Raw genomic sequence first — 22,133 nt, forward strand, 5'->3', positions numbered from 1 at the left:
CAGGAAGCTCCTCTGGGAAAACATCTGCAAAATCTCACACCAATGGAACCTCGCTCACGGTCGCATTACCCGCCTCCCGGGTATCCATCAATATGCAACATATCCTACGCATCCCTGCTGAACGTAATGTCTAGCCCTCGCTGCTGAACATACAGCGGGTCCACACTGTGGCCTCTCGCCATGGATCACTAACTCTCCCCCACCTGGGGTCCTGACTCGCACTAGCTACTGCGCGCAATCTATCACCGCCCTATTAGGGCTCAACCAGTCCATGCCTATAATCACCTTGTTCCCACGCAACGGAATGGGAACCAAGTCCACCAGGTAGCGCTCCTCGAACAAACGCAACATGCAATCCCAAAATACCATCGATGCTCGCACCGATCGATCATCAACAATCTCTACTTCCAAAGGGCAATCCAACTTGCCCGAAGACTCGGGGAACTTCTTGCTAAGCGCAAGGGAAACAAACGATCGGGATGCACCCGAGTCGAACAACACCTGGACTGGGATACCGTTCACATGGAACGATCCTAACACATAAACATATACCGGGCACATATCAATATCATAATATCACATAAATAAACGAGAGGGAAAAGAATCATACCCGTCACCACATCGAGTGCTGCGCGTGCCTCCTCGGTGGTCAGCTGAAATGCTCGGCTCCTTACCACTGGAGCCTCTGCCTTGCCCTGTCGGCCATCTGTGATCAGCAGGGTCGCTGGAGCTGGCGCCTTTACCTGCGCTGAACCTGTCAACTGGGGGCAATTGGCCTTCTTGTGGCCCCTCTGGTTGCAGTGGAAACACAGCAACTCCGATGTCTGAATAACTGCTACCGGAGCAGTGCAATCCCTGCTAAAGTGCCCAGACTTGCCGCACTTGTAGCATCCCGATGATCCCATCCTGCACGCCCCCTCGTGCGGTCTGCCGCATTTCCTGCAGCGGCTCGGTCCTGACTGGCCTTTCGACCTCCCGTCTGATCCCTTGGGCTTCTTCCCCGAAGCCCCTCCTGTCTGACCCTCCTCTGACTTCCGTTTCCGGATGTGCTCCAAATCTATCTCCCTCTCCCTCGCCCTGGCAATCATGGAGTCCAGGGTGGGACAAGCTGAAAAACTGACGTGCTCCCGGATATCAGCTCGTAGCATGTCATGGTAGCGGGTCCTCCTCATATCCTCATCTCCTGCATACTGGGGCACCAACAATGCCCTCTCCCAGAACTTGGCGGTGATCTCCGCCACAGTCTCTGTCGTCTGCCTCATATCCAAAAACTCCCTGGCCAGCTGCTAAAGCTCGACCGCCGGTGCAAACTCTGCCCTGAACCTGGTCACAAAGTCTGACCAGGTCATAGCCTCAGTAGCTGAGGCTCCCAAGGAATCACCCACTGACTCCCACCAATCTCGAGCTCGATCTCGTAAACACCCTGCTGCATACCTCACCTTCGACCCTTCAGGGCAGAAGCTAGTCAACTGCGCAGACTCGCTGTCTGCAATCCACCGCTTGGCAACAATGGGGTCCTTCACCCCGTGGAAATCCGGTGCACCGCTGCCCCTGAAGTCCTTAAAGGACAGCGTGCGAGATCCCGACTGGCCAGATGCCATGTCGCTCCTGAAAGCCCTGAGGCGATCCTCCATCATCTCGATGATCCCTTCCTTGATCGACCCGAAGATAATCGGGGTCAACTCAAGGATACCTCTGGTGATCTCTGACGCGATGAACTCGCGTAGCCTCTCATCTACTGGCTCGGAACCTAATCCCGAACCCGATCCCTCTCCTGAACTGCCAACTGCTGGTCTCGGGTGTAGTACCACCATTATGAAATACAAAGAAATAACAACTGTTAGCGATACTGATACCCCTGGAGGGATCCCACCCACTACTAGTTCCCTAATCTTATCTTAGCCTTCCTCGGTTCGGGTACGGATCCTCTGCTTTCAGTAGTACGAGCCCATACTACTTTCCACATCTATCTGTACCTTCCCCAAAGACTGCCTCGACTCGACCAGGTCCCTTCCCCTACTGCTGATCACCGCTACTCATTATCCTAGGCTTACCCTAGGAAACCTCTAACTCCACCCAACCCAGGCCTCAGCTGCTGAAGGCCTCTTGGTGATGCCAATTAACTATTACCTGAATACAATCACATGCGCTGAGGCTCGAATAATCCTTCGAGTAAAGGACTCATCTCTACAACGATTAAGACTCAAACAAGAGCTACGCAATAGAGTCAAATCCAACACTCTGAGATTATTCAACCCTAATCACATGTGACTTAAACGTATTCACCTAACAGTTAACTCCCAGCACTTTAAGGCCCACATAGCACAAATCAAGCAGCATTTGGACGTAAGAAAACAACCTCAAGCAACTCTATCCTCGAAGAGAGAACTGAACTAGTATACAATGCTAAACCCGTACTATCAGGAATAACCTAAACAGGCTACCCTACTACTGTCTACTCAGCTCTAGCATGCAAGTCTTCCATATACAGAAGCACATAAAGCAGGCAAATAAGGCATCACTCCTAGATCCTTAGTCCTATTCTAGCATGTTGTTCTACAAAAACTGATATACATAATAAACTTGTATGGGTACATTGGGGAATACTTACTTGAGCTTGGCCGGTTGCGCACATCACACACATTATTCTTTCTTAAAACCCTTTACTTAACCCTTTTTGAAACATTTTCTCTTTCCAAAACCTTTTAATCCCTCGATTTGAGTTCGAGCACCCCCGAAGGTGTGTCCAAATCCCTCAAACCAGGGCTCTGATACCAACTTGTAACGACCCAATTTTCACGTCCAAAAATTTCGTTTTTAAAAACATTACTTTTAGAAAATGTTAATGGATAAAATATTGTTTGACCCAACTACATCACAACATAAACCATGTTCAAAAGACAAGTCATACAACCAATAGAAACATCAGAGTATAAATCCCAAGGACATCTAGTAAATGCGGAAACCAATGTGTGTGCATGATGTGCCGCTACCGAGCCAGCTCCTTCCCCTTCGATGAAGAGGTACCTGAAACCAAAACTGTAAACTGTAAGCACAAAGCTTAGTGAGTTCCCCCATCATACCACACACCATACAACACATAACATACATACTGCCAGGCTATTCTAGGGTGCCTGACTACCCGGTACGGCCATTCTGGGGTGCCGACTACCCGTGCGGCCATTCTGGGGTGCCGTCCTACCCATGTCAAGCCATTCTGGGGTGCTGACCAACCCGTGTCAAGCCATTCTGGGGTGCTGACTACCCTTCGGTCCTAACGACCGAACTCGGGGACTAGTCCCCTCCTACTACCTCTATCGCATATAACATAACAAGCCAGCATGCAAACATATCATCACATACTGTCAGACGTATCTGGGGCGTCCGACCACCCTTCAGTCCTAACAACCGAACTCTACTACATACAACATATCATGCTAGCATATAACATATCAGGTAGTAGCAAACCTAGATGATATCACAAAGACAATCATCTATCATACATCTCCTACTGGTGGGCCGACATTGTGGTCTTAGACCCACGGCTACCGGAAGGTAACTCACCTCGGAGTACCTACTGATCTTCGTGGGAATAGTCTGACTGTTGTTGTTGCTGCTGCCGTTCCAGAAATCCTCCGGCTGCATTCCCACCAACACTTAGTCAAAAACTGCTAACTGACCCTTGGGTAAAATGACCATTTTACCCCTGATCATGCCCTAAGTCAAAGTCAGAGTCAACTTCCAGTTGACCCGACTCGCCGAGTTGGCTCGCCAACTCGCCGAGTCCATGTCCAACGACTAACCTGAATTATGTTTCTACTCATCGAGTTAGGCGTCGACTCGACGAGTTCTCCTTCCAAACTGATGTTCAAGTCCTTCATCCTACTTGCCGAGTTGTATGAACAACTCGCCGAGTTCATCTTCATCAGATGAACAAGTTATACTGTGACTCTCCGAGTTGTATGAATAACTCGCCGAGTCTGATCTTGATCTAAGGAGATTGCCTTGAACTCGCTGAGTCTGGGCATCGAATCGTCGAGTTCCACTATGGGTGATTTTTAGCTCCCAACTCACCGAGTCCTTCCTGGACTCACCACGCGACTCGACATAACAAAAAGGGGACAAACCCGGAGACTTGCGACTGGACTCGCCGAGTCAGATGAGCGACTCGCCGAGTCCGCTCCATGCAAGAGCTAAAAATGTGATTTTGCTCGAATCCAATCCATGTCATTCGTAGATCTGGGCTCCTAGAGCATGAATAACACGTAAAGTTTCAAACTTTACGTGTAAATATCCATGTATGGGATTTTTAGGGTTCAATATGCACCAAAAGAGTAGATCCAAGGTTTATATGCAATATGGGCTCATAAAGGTAGTGGATCTGAGCTCCTGGAGCTCAACTATGCTTGGATCTAGAGACCAATCAACTTATTTCGAATTAGCATGCACATACAAGCTTGGAAATGAGCCAAGAATGGCTTAAATGAAGACTTAAGCATAGAAACATGGGGAAAATGGGATATACCTCAAAGAAACTGCTGAGAGAACACAATGGTGCTTGGATGGCTTCCCTTCTTCTGGATCTACTTCCCTTCTTCTTCAAAACCTTCAAGAACACACAACAAAAGCTTCAACTCTTCAAAGAACAAGCTTAAACGAGGGTTGGGAGCTCTAGGGGGTGAATGGGGGCTGGCCTGGGGCGGAAAGGGAGATTAAATAGGGTGCAAACCCCAGAAACTTAGGGTTTCATCCAACAGCGGTGACTCGCCGAGTCCAGGATATGGACTCGCCGAGTTGCCAACTTAAATGCGTCCCGGGGTCTCGTCCCTACTCGGCGAGTCAGACCTATGACTCGCCGAGTCCAAGGCTTAAAAAGGAAAATACTCAATTAAGATTTACATACCAGGAACCAGGTGCTACAATCAATATATATATATATATACACACACACACACACATAGGAAAAAGTGGATTTTTGTGTTGTTATGTACTTAATTCTAGGTTTAGAAGTTAGAAGTTTGAACAACTCAAAACGACTTAGTTTTAAGTTAAAAACAGAACCCCTTGTGAATGGTGTTCTTATTTCTTAATTCTATTTTTTTTTCTGTTTAGTTATATAATAATGATATTGCTGACTCCGCCTTTGGTTATTTTGACCAGGTTGCCATCATGCTTGAAGGGATGGGTTCATCAGCACAAATGTTGTTTACAGTGAGCAGGGATGGGTTCATCAGCACAAATCTTGAAACGTTACTTATCATTCACAACTATAAAATTTGTCCCTGATTTTTCAGTCCATGCGTCTTTGCAGGTTTATTCTTGTTTCTTGTCATTTGTATTGCATTTAATGATAAGGATCAGGAGGGACTTTATGTCTTTTTTTTATCCTTCAAAGGTTTGGAGCAGGGAGTTGATTCAGCAAGCAAGTGTATGATATTATTCTCATTTTTTATAAAAAAGATTATGTCTTAATAAGTAAAATCTTGGAAAGACTGAAAAGAAATTCAAAGTATGTTAATATGTCCAAGTAGTGATATTGTATGATGTTGGCGCAGGAACTTGATCATATTGTGGAAGAACTTGAAAATATTGCTAAAGTGAATCTCCTTCAACACAGATCCATTATTTCACTAATTGAATAGGTTTATTTATTGTTACATCGTAGAGAATTTATTATTCTGGAGTTCCATAGATAGCACATTTGACTAGTGTCAAATTGTTCTTGCATATGCTACAACTTAAATGGGATCTTACTTAACTTACCAACGTTTTTATATTTATGATAGATTGGTCCTTTAGAATGTTGGTGAGGTGGGTTATGCCTTTCAAGATCTATTGGAGATAGAGATGTTGGGGGAGTTCATTATTCCAGTTCCTCATGTCAAACAAGTGAAGGTTAGTTTAGTAATTAAACTCATTTTATTCCTCTTTTTATTAACAACTTTTATTTATTCATGATCTTCATCTATCTTCTGCTGGTGGGCGGCTTTTAATTTCAAGTGATGGAGTCGCGGATTGGCTCCGGAATCAGCAGCAACACAAATTGTCAAAGTACGGAAACAAAAAATTTCAAATTTGTAATAAAATATTATGCAATGGATTCTATTTTTTGTATATGATATTTTGTATGACATTAAATTTTATGAAATGGATTATATTTTTTGTATATGATATTTTATTTTCTATTATGAGACATTAAATGCAAATTTAATTTGAAAATTAGTAAGTCTATAAAAAATATATTTTTTTAAACATTTAAAATTATGATACGCAAAAATGTGTCATTTTCATTTATGACATGACCTTTCTTGATAGGGTCTTTCTTGATACGCATTACGTGTCATTAACACGCGCGTCGTAAGGTTACGACACGCGAATGCCTGTCGTCTTCCTTTATGACAAAGCCTTCCTTGATTGTCATCAGCATACGCTAGGCGTACGAGCCATGTACGCTGCACGTACGCAGGCTATGGACTTAGAAGACTTTTGGGCTTGATTATTGTTGGGCTTTTTGGACTTGTTTAGGTTGGGACTCAGGTCCACCTGTTGTAGTAGGACATTTTGGGCCTAAGGTCATGTTGGGTGCTCTTGGTCCATATTGGGCTTTAGGGGGCCTTGTAGTTGGGCTTGGATGCCTTTTTGTACTTTGTATGGATTTGGGACTTGGAGGGAGGGAGGCCCAATGAGGTAAGCGTAAAGAATCCCTTTTTGCCTCAAGTCAAGAATTAGGGTTTGAATCTTCTAGTTAGAATGTGGCCTAATTTCTAATTAGGGTTTTATGTTTGTGCGTTAGGGAAAGGATTTCCCGAGTCATCCGCTGAGTGCGATTTGATACCTTCAGCCCAAGGTGCGTTTTCCTTCGTTGTATCTGTAGGTCGAAGGCACCAATGCCGACCCACTAGTTTATGATATATTGTGATGATTGTCTTTGTGACAATTGTCAATTATGCTTGTATTGCTTGATGACTTTGTGATTCCTGTTATGATATTATGTGGTAGTAATAGGGGTGAAATAGACCCTATATCCGGTTGAAATAGACTGAAGGGGATTGCAAACACACATATATGCTTGACAGTATCCGGTTAACATAGGCCGAAGGGTATTGCAAGCACTCATATATGCTTGATAGTATCTGGTTGAAATATACCGAAGGGGTAGGAAAGCACTAACATATGCTTAGCAGTATGCTTGTTTAGTATGTGGTATTTTTGGGGGAACTCATTAAGCTTGGGGCGTACAATTTCAATTTATGTTTCAGGTACTTCCAGTTCGAAGGGGAAGGGCCCGACCTGATCGCACCGCATCACCCTATGGTTTCCATATTTATAGATTTTGGGAATTTGTACTCTGATAATACGTTACTGTGATACTCTTTTGACTATTTTGATATTAGTGTTTATGATTTGAATGAAATTAAAAAAAAAAATTTATCTGTATTTATAGGATTTTACACTATGTGAATCATTTTTCTTAGCATTTATCAATGAGATGAAAAATTCTTCAATTTTTTATGATGCCTTAGGATCAGAATCGGGCTATGTTCTTACCCATTGAGGCAAAGTGGTTGCATATGTTTCACGACAGTTAAAACCACATACGTTGACTTACCCTACTCATGACTTGAAACTTGCGATAGTTGTTCTTGCACTTAAAATTTGGAGGCACCTAATGTAAACTATTTACTAATCATAAAATTTACAGTATTTGCTAACACAAAAATATAAACTTACATCAAAGAAGGCGGATTGAGATTTTCAAGGATTATTGTTGTGAGATAGTTTATCGTCCGGATGAAATCAACAATGTGGCAGATGCATTGAGTCAATTTTTTTGGAGAAAAGATAAGAGTACGAGAGTTTAGAATTGAGGTTGTATCGTTGATTGTTGGTTCATTGAAGAAATCTCAAGAAGAAGCAAATCAAAGTTTTAATATCAATAAAACGAAAAAAAAATCATATTGTTTAAAATAAACAAAGAATGTCTAAATACTTTCCAAAATAGGATTTAGATACTCATGTTTTGAGGTGTTCCCAAGTTGTTATTGAATGAAGCTCATAAGTCGAGATATATACTCGGTGTACCCATGAAGCACCAAGACATAAATATGAAGCCTTTAATTGGTGGCCGACTATTAAAGTTGATATTGCAAAATACATAGAATTGTGTTTGACTTGTTCATTAGTTAAAACTGAACACCAAAGACCATACTGACTATGAAGATTTGGAGTAGATGTGCCACAAGAAATTGGATAAGATTACAAATATGTTTTGTCACAAAGTTACCAAAGACCTTAGGCTAAGCGATATAGTCATGGGAATGAAGGTGGCCACCTTATCACCAGCTTCCATCTTCACTCCACAACATGAAGAAAAGAAAAAAGAAATGTATGATTGCTAAGGTGAAGAAAATAAAAAAATTAAAAAGAGGGAAGCATGCATGATAAATACTAGTGATGGAGGTCACAAAGCTCCACACCACATCAGATCCATGAGAGAGGTGGACAAGTTCATGCATGTGAAAGACGTCGACATCAAAATCACCAAACTTGAGTAAGAGGTATTCCGGATAACCTTAGACGATATTTGAAGCATGTAAGTTGGTCTATAATAACTTATAAACAAATTTAATTTTTAAAATTTTAATGTAATATAATTTTTGTATTTGATAAACATAATTTTCATGGGTTTCATGGGAGAAAGTCATTGCTCCAAAAGAAAAAGGGGTTTGGGTTCCCTTCGAGATTTTAACCTTGCATTAATAGTTAAATGGTGGTGGGATATGAAGAATAACACATCAACACTGTGGCGAAGAGTAGTTGTGGGAATTCATAACTTAATAAATAAACCTGCAGAGAGATTTTTAAAGAAAACCATCCCCGGTGTATGGAACAATATAGCAGGGGTAATAAAGGAATTAGAAAAGGCGGGAATAATTTTTCAAGATATTTTAAGAAAACAATTTAAAGATGGTGGTGACACTCTCTTTTGGATGGATGCATGGTGTGATAAGGAACCTTTAAAAAAGAGATTTCCCGAACTGTTTCAAATGGAGAGTCAAAAGTCATGTATAATTAAAGAGAGGATTCACAAGGCAGGTCCAATGTGGAAGTGGAGATCGCCCTTAACAACGGATGATCAGGTACGGAGTTTGCAATCGCTTTTAACTATCATAGGTGACTTCCGCCTGACATCAGGGATGGATAATTGGAAGTGTACCATATCGACTGATGGAGACTATCACGTACATGACCTTAGATCAAAACTGGATAATATGGAACCGACGAGTAGCAATGTGATTATCCCATGGATACACGGTATCCCAATCAAGGTTTTAACTTTCATTTGGAGAGCCAATCTAGGTTGAATTCCATCCAACAAGGCGCTGATAAGAAGAGGGGTGCCAGGGGTTGAAGCTAAATGTTCGCAATGTTTGCAGGAGGATGAAGACACGACACATATCCTGATTCGTTGTCCTGTGGCGACTGTAGTCTGGGAGTTGGTGTTCAAATGGTGTGCGATTCCTCAACCGTAGTTCCATGATATTGGAGAACTCATAAGTTTTTTAAAAAACTAGGGCTCATGTGTGAAGAGGAGAAATAACTTCTTCAGCATATGCTTTGACACTATATGGCTGATATGGAAATCGAGATGCAACTGGATGTTTAAAAACATACGTACTTCCCCCTTTAAGATTGGAACTAAAACATAAGAGAATAAACTGTAATTTCAAGTGGATAAAATGGTCTGCATGTCCTCTAACTTGTACATGAGATCATTGATCTTTGCTATAACTGCTATCGTAATCCACTGTTCTTCTTCCGGTCCCATCTAGTAACTTGCTACGTGTTCCTTTCTAATAATATTTACCAGTTCAAAAAAAAAAAAAAAAAAAAAGATAAACATAGTTTTTTTTTATGGTGTTAGTAGTAGATCGTGAGTCGAACACAAATCAGAAATATATTTTATAAAAGGAAGTAAAAATAAAAAGCAAGCCTCCGACTCGCGTGTAAATTCGAATCGAGGAGCATTTGACTCCATTCCTTCGTCACCTGATCACCATCGTCTTCTCCCTTTTCCTCCAATCGATCCCCCAAATTAGTCGATTTCAGTTCCCGATCGACCTTAATTTGTAGGGTTTCATTCCCTTTTTCCTATTTATACTTCCACAATCATTCGATCTCAAAAACCCTTGATTACACATATGCCATGTATAGCAATTTCAAAGAACAAGCGATAGAGTACGTGAAGCAAGCTGTACAAGAGGACAATGCTGGGAATTACGCAAAAGCTTTTCCTTTGTACATGAACGCTTTGGAGTACTTCAAGACTCACTTAAAGTACGAAAAAAACCCTAAAATTCGTGAAGCGATTACGCAGAAATTCACCGAGTATTTGCGTCGTGCGGAGGAGATTAGGGCTGTGCTGGATGAAGGCGGTACGGGTCCGGCGGCTAGCGGAGGTGATGCGGCGGTGGCGGCACGGCCAAAGACGAAACCCAAGGATGGGGAAGGGGGAGGTGGAGATGGGGAAGATCCTGAGCAGTCAAAACTTAGGGCTGGATTGAACTCTGCGATTGTTCGGGAGAAACCTAATGTTAAGTGGAATGATGTCGCTGGACTTGAGAGTGCTAAGCAGGCTTTACAAGAAGCAGTTATTCTACCGGTGAAGTTTCCTCAGTTTTTTACTGGTTAGTATACTTGATATCATCATTGCATCTTGGTTTCTATTTACTTAGCAACTCATTAGGGTTCTTAGATTATCTGAACTTCGGTGATTGCTTCATCATCTCTGCTACTTCTTCACGATCATAACTGGTCTAACATCGTTATCTTTTGCTCATTACTGTTTCCTTTCCTTCTAATTCCCAAATTAGTGAGCTGCATAACTTTTAGTTGCCTCCCAAACAACTTGACTTGTGTATCAATATCTTATAGAATGTAGTGAGTTACAATAACTTTCATGCCCAAGCAAAATGCAGATATTATGTGTCATGAAGATACTTTTTATATAATGATGGGGGCAATTTATTGGAGAAACACTAGTTTCAATTGACAGAACTTTTAACTGGAGGTTGGTGGAGGTAGCTTGCAATTCACACACCAAAAGTGCTTACTACAATGTTAATACTTTAACCATTAAGTCTGCTTGGATAAAGTCTTGTATACATAAAGATTGTTTCTTTGTTGGATTAAATGTGTATTGTTTCCAATCACTGATATGTAAATACTTTAACCATGCACACAAAAATACTTTCTGAAAGAAAAATATGTGTCAACATGTTTTTTGGTAATCTTAAATCATATATCAACAGAACTTAATTCTAATCTTAAATCATTATTATTCTCACAATAATGATAACCAAAACCATTTCATAGATATATTTTATATCTTCACTAACAACTTAAGAATTTGTTTAATTGTAGGTAAAAGGAGACCTTGGAGAGCTTTTCTTTTATATGGTCCACCTGGCACAGGAAAGTCATACTTAGCAAAAGCTGTTGCAACTGAAGCAGACTCTACATTTTTCAGGTCTTAATTTAACAATTTCTAACCACTACATAAATAGAAACTTCCTTTTTTTTTTTTTTTAATAATAATTTCAAATGTCTTTTTTCGTGCAGTGTATCTTCTTCAGATCTTGTTTCAAAATGGATGGGTGAAAGTGAAAAACTAGTCTCAAATCTTTTCCAAATGGCACGTGAAAGTGCACCTTCCATCATTTTCATTGATGAAATTGACTCTTTAAGTGGTCAACGTGGTGAGGGCAATGAAAGTGAAGCTTCAAGACGTATCAAAACCGAAATTCTTGTTCAAATGCAGGTCATTCTTTTTAAAAAAATCCATTAATCTTTTACTAAACTACCCCTCAAAGCTTAAACACACTTGTTTTTATTCTTTCAGGGTGTAGGACACAATGATGACAAAGTCCTAGTTCTCGCAGCCACAAACACACCCTACTCTCTCGATCAGGTCTTTTAGTAAATAAACAACAATTCCCGTAAGGGTATTTTAGTAAATAAACAACTCTTATTCAATAACTAATTGTTTCAGGCTATAAGGAGGCGATTTGATAAGCGTATATATATTCCACTCCCAGATATGAAAGCAAGACAGCACATGTTCAAAGTAATACGAGGGCATATACGTAATTTTCTAAATATTTTTTTTATATTCTAAAATCTTAATTGTTTTTTTTATAGGTGCATTTAGGGGATACGCCTAATAACTTAACTGATAGTGACTTTGAAGCTTTGGGTCGTAAGACCGAAGGGTTTTCCGGTTCTGATATTGCTGTTTGTGTAAGTAAAATTCCTATAAACACCCTGAAATACCATTGTAAAATATCCATCATTTATTTATTTATTTTTATTTTTTTTGTGTAGGTTAAGGATGTTTTATTTGAACCGGTCCGTAAAACTCAAGACGCCATGTTTTTCGTTAACACAAACGACGGCTTGTGGGTCCCGTGTGGACCTAAACAACCCGGGGCTGTCCAGATCACCATGCAAGAGCTTGCAGCAAAAGGACTCGCTTCAAAGGTAATGAAAAGGGCATTTTTGTCTTTTCCACACACACACAAGAGATATATAGTAATTTTTGTCCTATTGATAACCGTCTAATACATACCAAACACAGTATAAGATAAGACTGTACTGTTTTGTTCTGTCCTGTTTTGTTCTGTTGTGTCTGATGTGAGGAGTTATTGCAGATTAGTCCGCCACCAATCATACGGGCGGATTTTGATAAGGTTTTGGTGAGGCAGAGGCCAACTGTGAGTAAAAGTGATCTTGAGCTTCATGAGAGATTCACAAAAGAATTTGGGGAAGAAGGTTAATGAACAGTGACTCGGTGAGTTGAGCTGAGTTGAACTCATTTATGTCAAATGTATTTTAAAATACTTGGTGTTGGATTTTTATACAAGTTTGAGCATGTTCAAGCTTTTCTTCTGAACCAACAAGGATATATACTATGTTTTTCCTTCTGAACCAATTTGAAAATCGAAGTGTGATTAACTATTTATATTGTTCAGTCATTTTTTTTATATCTAGGTTATTAATGTGTCACTGTTAATAACTATATTATTGATGCAAAAATGTAATATATATTTGTTTAAAATAAAATGGTTTATAATCACAAACATTTGGATATGGATTTAGCAAAAGGGGCCATCGTGATAACAAATCGGTAGAAAAATTGGCATCTAGGTGTTGACTGAATACGTGGTTGTTTTTATGTCTTTCCTATATATAGTGGTGGCTCAGGGTTGTGCTGGTGGTGAGGTTGCATAGATATCTGATTGATATTTTTAAAAAAAATATTGTGTTGCTAAAATTTAAAAGATAAAATAATGTTATATTAATTAAAGTATAATTTCAGTCTACTAATTTAATTCATGTTTTGTTAACAATAAATATTAGCATTGTTAAATTTATTATTAATATAAATACATTTGCATATCCACAATAGACAATACTATCTAGTTATAGCCTCTACTTAGAAACTGAATTGATGTTTGTTGAGAAAAATAATAAAAGAATAATTTTTAAGAAATTACATTTTGATGAGAGTGATGTTAACGAGTTGAAATAGTAAATGAACTTTCACAACTATTATTCATGATTTAATAACTTGTGTACATATATTGTTGCTTAGACTATTAGTTCATTGAAGTGAAGATTTAAGCAATATAAGTAGTATGTAGGTCCTTTTGGATTCTTATTCACATAGAAAAAGTTGTATCATTGAAGATTTTTTGGATTCTTATTCACAATAGAAAAGTTGAATCATTGAATACTAATGAACTAAAGAAAACTACTAAATAAATTTTGAAACGAAGTTACAAAATGATCATATCTTATACATTAGTGTCTTAGTTGTGACAGTTTATTCAACGGATTGGAATTGTTACAAATATTGTTTACCAACAGAACATGATACAACTAATGCAATATTAAACTTCTTAAAAGAAATAAAAACTTATTCAATTTCTTTAGTAGCATACATAATATTGCTGATTGTTCTCACTGCAGTTATTAAAACAGAAATAAGTTTTTCAAAATTAAAACGTTTAAATCTTATTTTCGATCTACCATGTCTTCAGAAAGATTAAACGTCTTGATTTTGATTGTGAAAAGTTTCTCAAAAATAATTATTATGAAAATATAATAAATTAATTTGCTTTTAAAATTGATAGAAGATTGATGTTTAGAAAATAATAATGCGTTGCCTATTTATCTACTTTTCTAAAGTTGCTTGTAATACTGACCACAAACCATCCTAGTCAAATTTGTCGAATGTAACATGACCGGACTAGGAATCTGAACGTCCCACTAAGTATCAATACAACCCCAAATATCCACTAACTTTGTACAACCAACGAAAATATGGTCAACATACTCCAATGGAGTTTAGCAAACCGGACATATAATTGACTCCATAATAATACCCCTAACAAAAAGTCTCTCCCTAGTCGTGATACTCAGTAACCAAATCAACCATAGCATGATATTTAACATTATAGGAACCCAAATTTTCCATCAAGTTTCCATCCCTGCACTAGGCAACATACCATTACCTAAAAATAAACGAGCAGAAGAAACAAAGAAAGAATCTGACACGTCAAGCAACCACACCAATCTATCAACATGATCCTTAAAATGCACCCCTTGCACCAGACTAAGAAACTTATCCCATTGCTCTTGCTCCACCCCAGGACAACGCCTAAGGGTATCAACTGACCATCCCATAGATAAACGATGTTTGACCATACTCTCCTTATGGAGACCCAAAGCAAAATTTCTATGGAAATACCTAGCCAAAGACTGCCCCAATCTACCAATCATGCCAAAAAAAGTACAAGACCCATCACCAACACAAACAAGACAATAGCTCTGAAAATCAAACCCTAATCTCTCAACTACCCAATCAAGCGCATAATGCTATTATAGGGGACCTTAGAGACCCTAGAATTATCCAACACATGTTAGGTCTTAACGACTGCACCTATAACAAAGCAGGGAAATGAAAGAGCCTCCAAGTCTGCCGAATGTAACGTGACCAGACTAGGAATCTAAACATCCCACTAAATATCAATACAACCCTAAATATCCACCAACTTTGTACAACCAACAAAAATATGGTCAACATACTCCAATGGAGTTTAACAAACTGAGCATATAATCGAATTCATAATAATACCCCTAACAACTTTGTGTATATGATGTTGCTATTTTGTAGTGATCTGCTAGCTTGGTAGATCTGTATGATTACCTGTACTAGCTGGTTATTGGTTATTGTTTGCATATGTCAACATAGTGAGGTTGGGTTGAGGCGGTATGACTTTATGCTGTAGGCCAACAAACTTGGTAGTCGGAGACTGTGGATCCAGGGTAATCTAGTCGGGAGACTATGGGCCGGGGGCAGTCCAGTTGGAAGACTATGGCCGAGGGCAATCCAGTCGGAAGACCGTGGGTCAGAGGCAATCCAGAGACTGTGGGCCAGGGGCAATCCAGTTGGAAGACTGTGGGCCCAGGGGCAATCTAGTTTTATACCGTGGTCCTGATGTGCATGTATTGTTGTATTGGTATTTTGAGGGAACTCATTAAGCTTCATGCTTACCCAGTTATTTATAAATATTTTTTAGGTACCATTGGTGATTGTGAGAAGTCGAAGACATGATCGTACATATCTACTTTCTAATTCATGTTTTGGGAGATCTTTGATACTTTGATTTTATGGATTGATTTGAAAACAATGGTTTACTATCTTATGGTTTTATGGAAATGTTTTGTAAAAATGAAAAATTTTATCATTGTTTTTGGGATATTACACTAGCTAACACTCTATTCCACATGAACAAATGCATATGTGTCTCTCTCCTAGGTTAGCTCCAAAAAAAAACCAAAACCCTAAGAGACTCTAAGGAACAAAGAACCATAATAAAAGCCAGAAACATCAACATGAAGTATGTCCCAACTGACTACACCACTGACTTCAATAGAGTAAGACGCCATCCAATAGATAACGACCTCGTCTTCAACCTCAAAAGCCTCTTCCTAAATCGATCCAAAACTGTAGATCAAACACCTACTTAATTAGTTCTCTTAATGACCATCGTAATCCCCAATTGATTAGAATGCAAAGTAGTAGCCCTATACCCAACAAGCGCAACTGTAGCCACAACCATAGAAGAAGCTACATCAACACCAATTAATTCAAATTGATCTTCAACCCAGACGCAAGAAAAGACATCTAAGAATACAAACAATCCTTATGACATTCTCCACCTCCCACAGGCACAACATAATAACATCATTTACATAAAATAAGTGAGAAACTGGAACTTGCATCTGAGTTTTTTTCATTCATTTGAAGACCTGCACCAACTGACAACTGAGCTGCATATTAAAAAAAAGCTTTGTGATCATAAAATTGAAAATCTTACAGCTATACTGATTATATAATTTTTGTTTAATTTTAAAATGATTTATATACTATGAATATTTAAGATTTTTTTTTTATCAATTATATACTTAGGGCATGTTCGACACGCAACGTTTGGGAGCTTGTGTTTTTAGCTTTTAAGAAAACGCTAGTAAAAAAAAATTCTCGTTCGGCGACAAGGCATTTAACTTTTAACCTAAACAAAACGTTTCAAAATCAAAAGCTACATTGAGTAGCTTTCAACAAAACGCCCCAAAATCAAAAGTTACCCGCTACCCGTTACCAGCTACCCGCTAACCACTATCAGCTAATTTTGCCGAATATGCTCTTATTGTTGTAATCATGAAGTTATACTAGTTTCTTCAAAAGCTAAATCAAATTAATCGGTAAGAGTCAATTTTGTCAAGATGCATCGAGTAGCATTACAACTTTGACCGAAATAATGTTAACTGTTTGAACATTTCCAATTTTCCATCATATAGTGATATTAAATACACGATTGTTACATTTTGTTTATATGACCCAAGATGCATAAAAGCTTTTTATTTAAAATCAAAATAAAATTTCTAATTTTATCATTGTATTGTTTCATATCTCCATTAAAATTTTAGTGTCATAATAAAATATTTTGATCATATTTTCGATAATATGATTATTTTATTAAACAACAATCATAATACAGTTTTCTTTCGACACAGACCTTCGACTTATCTTCTTAAAGTTTCATTTAAATAATTACAAGTTCTTTTGGAAATTTCTTTTTTCCTTGTGGCAATTAAATTCTAGACGACTCCACTTTGTCAAAAGTCTACAATTCCAATTTGTTCTTGTCATTTAAAAACCGCAATCATGCACCCTGGTTACAACAAGACTTTTCGACAAAACATGAAATCAACAAGACTTTTCGGTCTCTTTTTCCTGGTTACACTTGTGTTTGGCCATGGAACTGACAGAAAGGTAACATTTTCTTTCTTCAAATTTATGTTATACATAGAATTACAGTTTTTTAATGATAGTATAAGCATTGAACTTGGATTTCTTGATCTATAGCATTACATAGTCTACATGGGACAACACTCGCATCCGAGCTCAGAGTCAGTCGTCACAGCCAACCATGAATTGCTCGCATCACTTCTTGAAAGGCAAGCATGTATAAATACGTTTATTTATCTATCCAATTTTATTCTTTCTTATGTTTTATGGGCCCCATAAAAAAAAACTTGAGTTTATGATCCGGCTCTTCTTTTGCAGTTATAATGGAGCAAAAGAAGCATCAATCCATCATTATACTAAAAGTTTCAGAGGTTTTTCAGCTATGCTTACACCTGATCAAGCAATGAGACTTTCAGGTTTCATAGAAATAGCAAAGTTTTGTCTTAATCTATTCCCCCATACTTTGTCGCAAAACAATTTTTTGTCATTTAGGGTCTGTTAGATAAATCTTTTCTAGAATAAGATATATATAATGTGATTAGATTCAGATCATAGAAAATGAAAAAGATTTTGTTTATCGGGTCTAGAATAAACATACTCTACTATTATCTTTTGGTTAAGTAATCTCCCTAATCGGATTATAATTTTGTTGTATCACAGAATACGAAGATGTTGTTTCAGTCTTCGAGAGCAAAATGAATCAATTACATACGACTAAGTCATGGAAATTTCTAGGAGTAGATTCTATTCCACAATATAACAAGCTTCCCATGGATATAAAATCAGATGTAATTGTTGGTGTCGTTGACACAGGTACGTGTTACAAACACTCATTCTTTATAAATTATAATGACCATAAAAAGTTCATCTTTGATAAAAATCTTTACCCAAATTGATTTAGGCATTTGGCCCGAATCAGAAAGCTTCAATGACTATGGATTGGGACCTGTACCAATGAAGTTCCAGGGAGAATGTGTTGTGGGACAAAATTTCACACAATCCAACTGCAACAAGTAAACAACAAGTTCCTTTTTAAAACTAGTAACGCTAGATATAGCGACAGAAGTATATTTGTCACAATAGTCATCCTTTTGCGACGCTTTTTGTAGGAAGATAATAGGAGCTAGGTACTACTCAAAAGCATTCGAAGCGATAAGAGGACCTCTACAGAACTTCAACCGGACTTTCTTCCGATCAGTCCGAGATACCGACGGCCATGGGACCCACACCTCCTCTACTATCGCCGGATCAAAAGTCTCAAACGTCAGTTTATACGGGCTAGCTTCGGGCACTGCCACCGGAGGCGTACCAAGTGTGAGGCTTTCCATCTACAAAGCTTGTTGGTTCCATGATTGCGAAGAGGCTGACATTCTCGCAGCAATTGATGATGCCATACACGATGGTGTCGATGTTATTTCTCTTTCTCTTGGTCCAATCCCTCCCCAACCGATTTACTTTGAGGATGTGTTTTCGATTGGATCATTTCATGCATTTGAGAAGGGGATTGTGGTATGTGCGTCTGGTGGGAATAGTATTTTTCCAAGCACGGTGGGTAATGTCGCTCCGTGGATCCTCACTGTAGCCGCTAGCACGATTGATCGTGAGTTATCATCGTATGTGGTTCTTGGAAATCGTAAACATTTGAAGGGTTTTAGTGTAAACACCACATTGGATCAAGGGAAACAATATCGTTTGATATTCGGGACTCATGCTGCAGCTTTCGGCATCCCTTCTAGAAATGCAAGGTAATCTAATGAACTTAGCAACTACACTAAATGATTGCTATGCATTTTTGTGGCAACAAACAATAATTTGGTGTTTTCGCTCTTTTTATCTAGCTTTTGCAAGAGAAATACCTTGGATTCAAACCTGATCAAGGGGAAGATTGTAGTTTGTACGCTTGAGACATTATTTGATGATAAAAACGAAAAGGCGATTACAATAAAAGAAGGTGGTGGTGCCGGGATGATCCTCGTTGATGACCCTCTTGGGAAAGACGTTCTCTTTCAATCTGTACTTCCAAGCGTTTCAATTGGTCAAGAAGAAGCTCAAGAGCTTCAATCATACATGAACACCTTCAAGTAAGTCAATAATCATGTATTCTCTATATAAAGAACAATTTATATATAAGATCTCAATTATGATCTAATGGTGAATGTCGCATCATGATCCAAGGAACTCGACTGCTAGAATCTACCAAACAGTAACACATGTTGGGATTAAACCATCACCAGTCATGGCGATTTTCTCCTCCAAGGGACCGAACATAATAACTCCCGACATTATCAAAGTTTGTATTATTCTATATTCTAGAAGATTTTTTAACAAATCAAATTGAATTCTAATACATGATTGTCGTAAATTTGAATTGCAGCCAGATATAACTGCTCCAGGAGTGAATATTTTGGCGGCATGGTCACCTTTCGCGACAGATGGCACTGCTGGCAACAGCCTCGACTATAACATGATCTCGGGCACATCTATGTCGTGTCCACATGTTGCTGCGGTTTCAGCACTTTTAAAATCGGTTCATCCGAATTGGACCCCTGCCATGATTAAATCTGCAATAATGACAACAGGTTACCCTTTATTCCGTGTTCTTTTTGACTTAATGTGAATGTTAATTGATCTAGCAAACTATGTAAAAGTGTGAACAAAATATAGCTCAATATAGAAAGTAAGAGAAAAAAAAAAACTTCCACTAACTAGTCTTCGTTTACTTTTTGTTTTTCGGTTCTCCAACTTGCAATACTTTGTAGGGTAAAAAAGCAAATCATAGAATCTTTGCATTTACGTACATATCCTTAAGAACTAAGAATATTAACCATTTTCTTGTTGTATAATTCTCTATCTACATATAATCACTTTTTTTGCAGCTACCATCACTGATAACACCGGAGACCTCATTAAAAACGAGGATTCTACAGAAGCAACACCTTTTGATTATGGATCAGGACACATAGATCCGATTGCAGCGGTCAACCCAGGACTCATTTATGACTTCAACACCAGCGATCTCATCAACCTCCTTTGCAGCAGCGGTGCAACTGTCTCACAACTCAAGAACTTGACCACAACACCGGTTTACTGCAAGAATCCTCCCACAGCCTCCTACAACTTCAACTATCCGTCGATTGGTGTCGCTAATTTGACTGGAAATTTGTCGGTGTACAGGACAGTTACTTACATTGGCGAAGGCCCGGCAGTTTATTATTCGATACTAGAAATTACAGGAGTAAAAGCTTCGGTTTACCCTAATGTTATGAGGTTTGGGAAGTCGCGGGAGAAGATGACTTACAGGATTGATTTTGAAGCTTATAAGAGTAGCAATGGTAGCTTTGAGTTTGGATCATTGACATGGATGAACAAGCTTCATAGGGTTAGGAGTCCGATTGCAGTTAATGTGGTACATATTTAGTGGCCTCTCGTGTGTATATATACTTGAATTTAGTTGGATATTAAGAGTAGCTATGGTAGCTTTGAGTTTTGATCATTGACATGTCGGGGGAGAAGACGAGTTACAAGATTGATTTTGAAGCTTATATGAGTGGCGATTGTGGGTTTCAGTTTGGATCATTGACGTGGATGAACAACCTTCATAAAGTTAGGAGTCCTATTACGGTTAATGTGGTATAGATTTTGTTATGAACAAAACAAAAACAACAATTAAACAAACCTTGGATTAGAGTGGAAAAACTTAAAACGGGAAAAAACCACTTGGAAAAATACTATATTAACGATAACTTTTACAATGGTTGATGGTTTTGTGTAAAACGGAAATGAAAGGAGATAATGAAAAACATTTTTAATAAGCCTATACAAAACTATTAAATAAAGGAAGGAATTAAGGGAATTGAAATTCAATTTCATCCATTTTCTATGTTTGGTTCAATTTTTTTCTAAGGAATTTGATTTCTAAGTGAAAAAAAACTTTCCATAAATGTGAGTAAAGCTCATAAAAAAACATGAGAAATTGCTATTATGTGTAATTCGCCCATTTATGCAACCATAGTTACAACATACAATCATAAATGATTTTATCATGTAAAAACATGAGAAATTGACATAACCTTAGTATCATAAATTCATGGAATCGGGGCAAAAGAATATAACTAAATTTAGACACAACCAAATTTATTTCACTTAATAGATTATTCGTAGTTTATTAAGCTAAATAAATTAGGTTGTGTCTAATGCAGACACAAAAGATGTAATTTGCTCTAAAAGACAAGTTAATGACCAATTCAACAATTAATTTGAAAGTATGTTGGTATAAAGAGAAAATCTCTCATTAATGGACATTTTAATGAATCTTTGTAAATATAATAAAAGTACATTGAACTTCTTTTTTGGCTCTTGATTACCATAACCAACCAATACCATAAATCATAACGCAAGAGGTCGTTTTACTTTTTTTTTAAATAGGATCTAATTAATAATGACAAACAGACACAATCAAATAAATCTATAGAGAAATACTAATAACACTGATCATGAAAATGAACATTGTCCCAATCAAAAGAAAAGTGACTCAAAATGCATCTCTCAAACTCCTCCACCAGCTTTATGAACAAACAATGAATCTACAACTGCTTTATCCACAAAGAACAAATACATCTCTTCCTCACATCCTTTTGGTTTCATTATATATTCAGCTGCAAAAAGGAACAAAAAGTATAATATAAATTACAACAAAAGAATGTTTACGTAGTTTTAACATCACTTCTATAACAAAGCACTTATATAAGTTACATAT

At 38.2% G+C, this 22,133-nt stretch overlaps 2 protein-coding genes across 2 annotated transcripts; both read left to right on the forward strand.

The window, feature by feature from the left end:
• Positions 1-10,054: 10,054 nt before the first annotated feature.
• LOC145036239 (protein SUPPRESSOR OF K(+) TRANSPORT GROWTH DEFECT 1) lies at positions 10,055-13,017 on the forward strand. The gene is made up of 8 exons (XM_078984699.1): positions 10,055-10,688; positions 11,425-11,530; positions 11,623-11,821; positions 11,903-11,971; positions 12,053-12,127; positions 12,202-12,300; positions 12,385-12,540; positions 12,711-13,017. Exons 1-8 carry the CDS (start codon positions 10,208-10,210, stop codon positions 12,834-12,836), a joined length of 1,311 nt encoding a protein of 436 aa, XP_078840825.1. The 5' UTR covers positions 10,055-10,207; the 3' UTR covers positions 12,837-13,017.
• Positions 13,018-17,278: 4,261 nt separating this feature from the next.
• On the forward strand, positions 17,279-21,052 carry LOC145036248 (subtilisin-like serine-protease S). Its single transcript, XM_078984707.1, has 10 exons — positions 17,279-17,401; positions 17,495-17,586; positions 17,696-17,793; positions 18,038-18,190; positions 18,279-18,390; positions 18,487-19,122; positions 19,216-19,458; positions 19,553-19,667; positions 19,752-19,956; positions 20,254-21,052. Exons 1-10 carry the CDS (start codon positions 17,294-17,296, stop codon positions 20,793-20,795), a joined length of 2,304 nt encoding a protein of 767 aa, XP_078840833.1. The 5' UTR covers positions 17,279-17,293; the 3' UTR covers positions 20,796-21,052.
• Positions 21,053-22,133: the final 1,081 nt, after the last annotated feature.

This window comes from Lactuca saligna, chromosome 1, assembly GCF_052625555.1.
Source record: "Lactuca saligna cultivar CGN05327 chromosome 1, ASM5262555v1, whole genome shotgun sequence".
Lineage (NCBI taxonomy): Eukaryota > Viridiplantae > Streptophyta > Magnoliopsida > Asterales > Asteraceae > Lactuca > Lactuca saligna.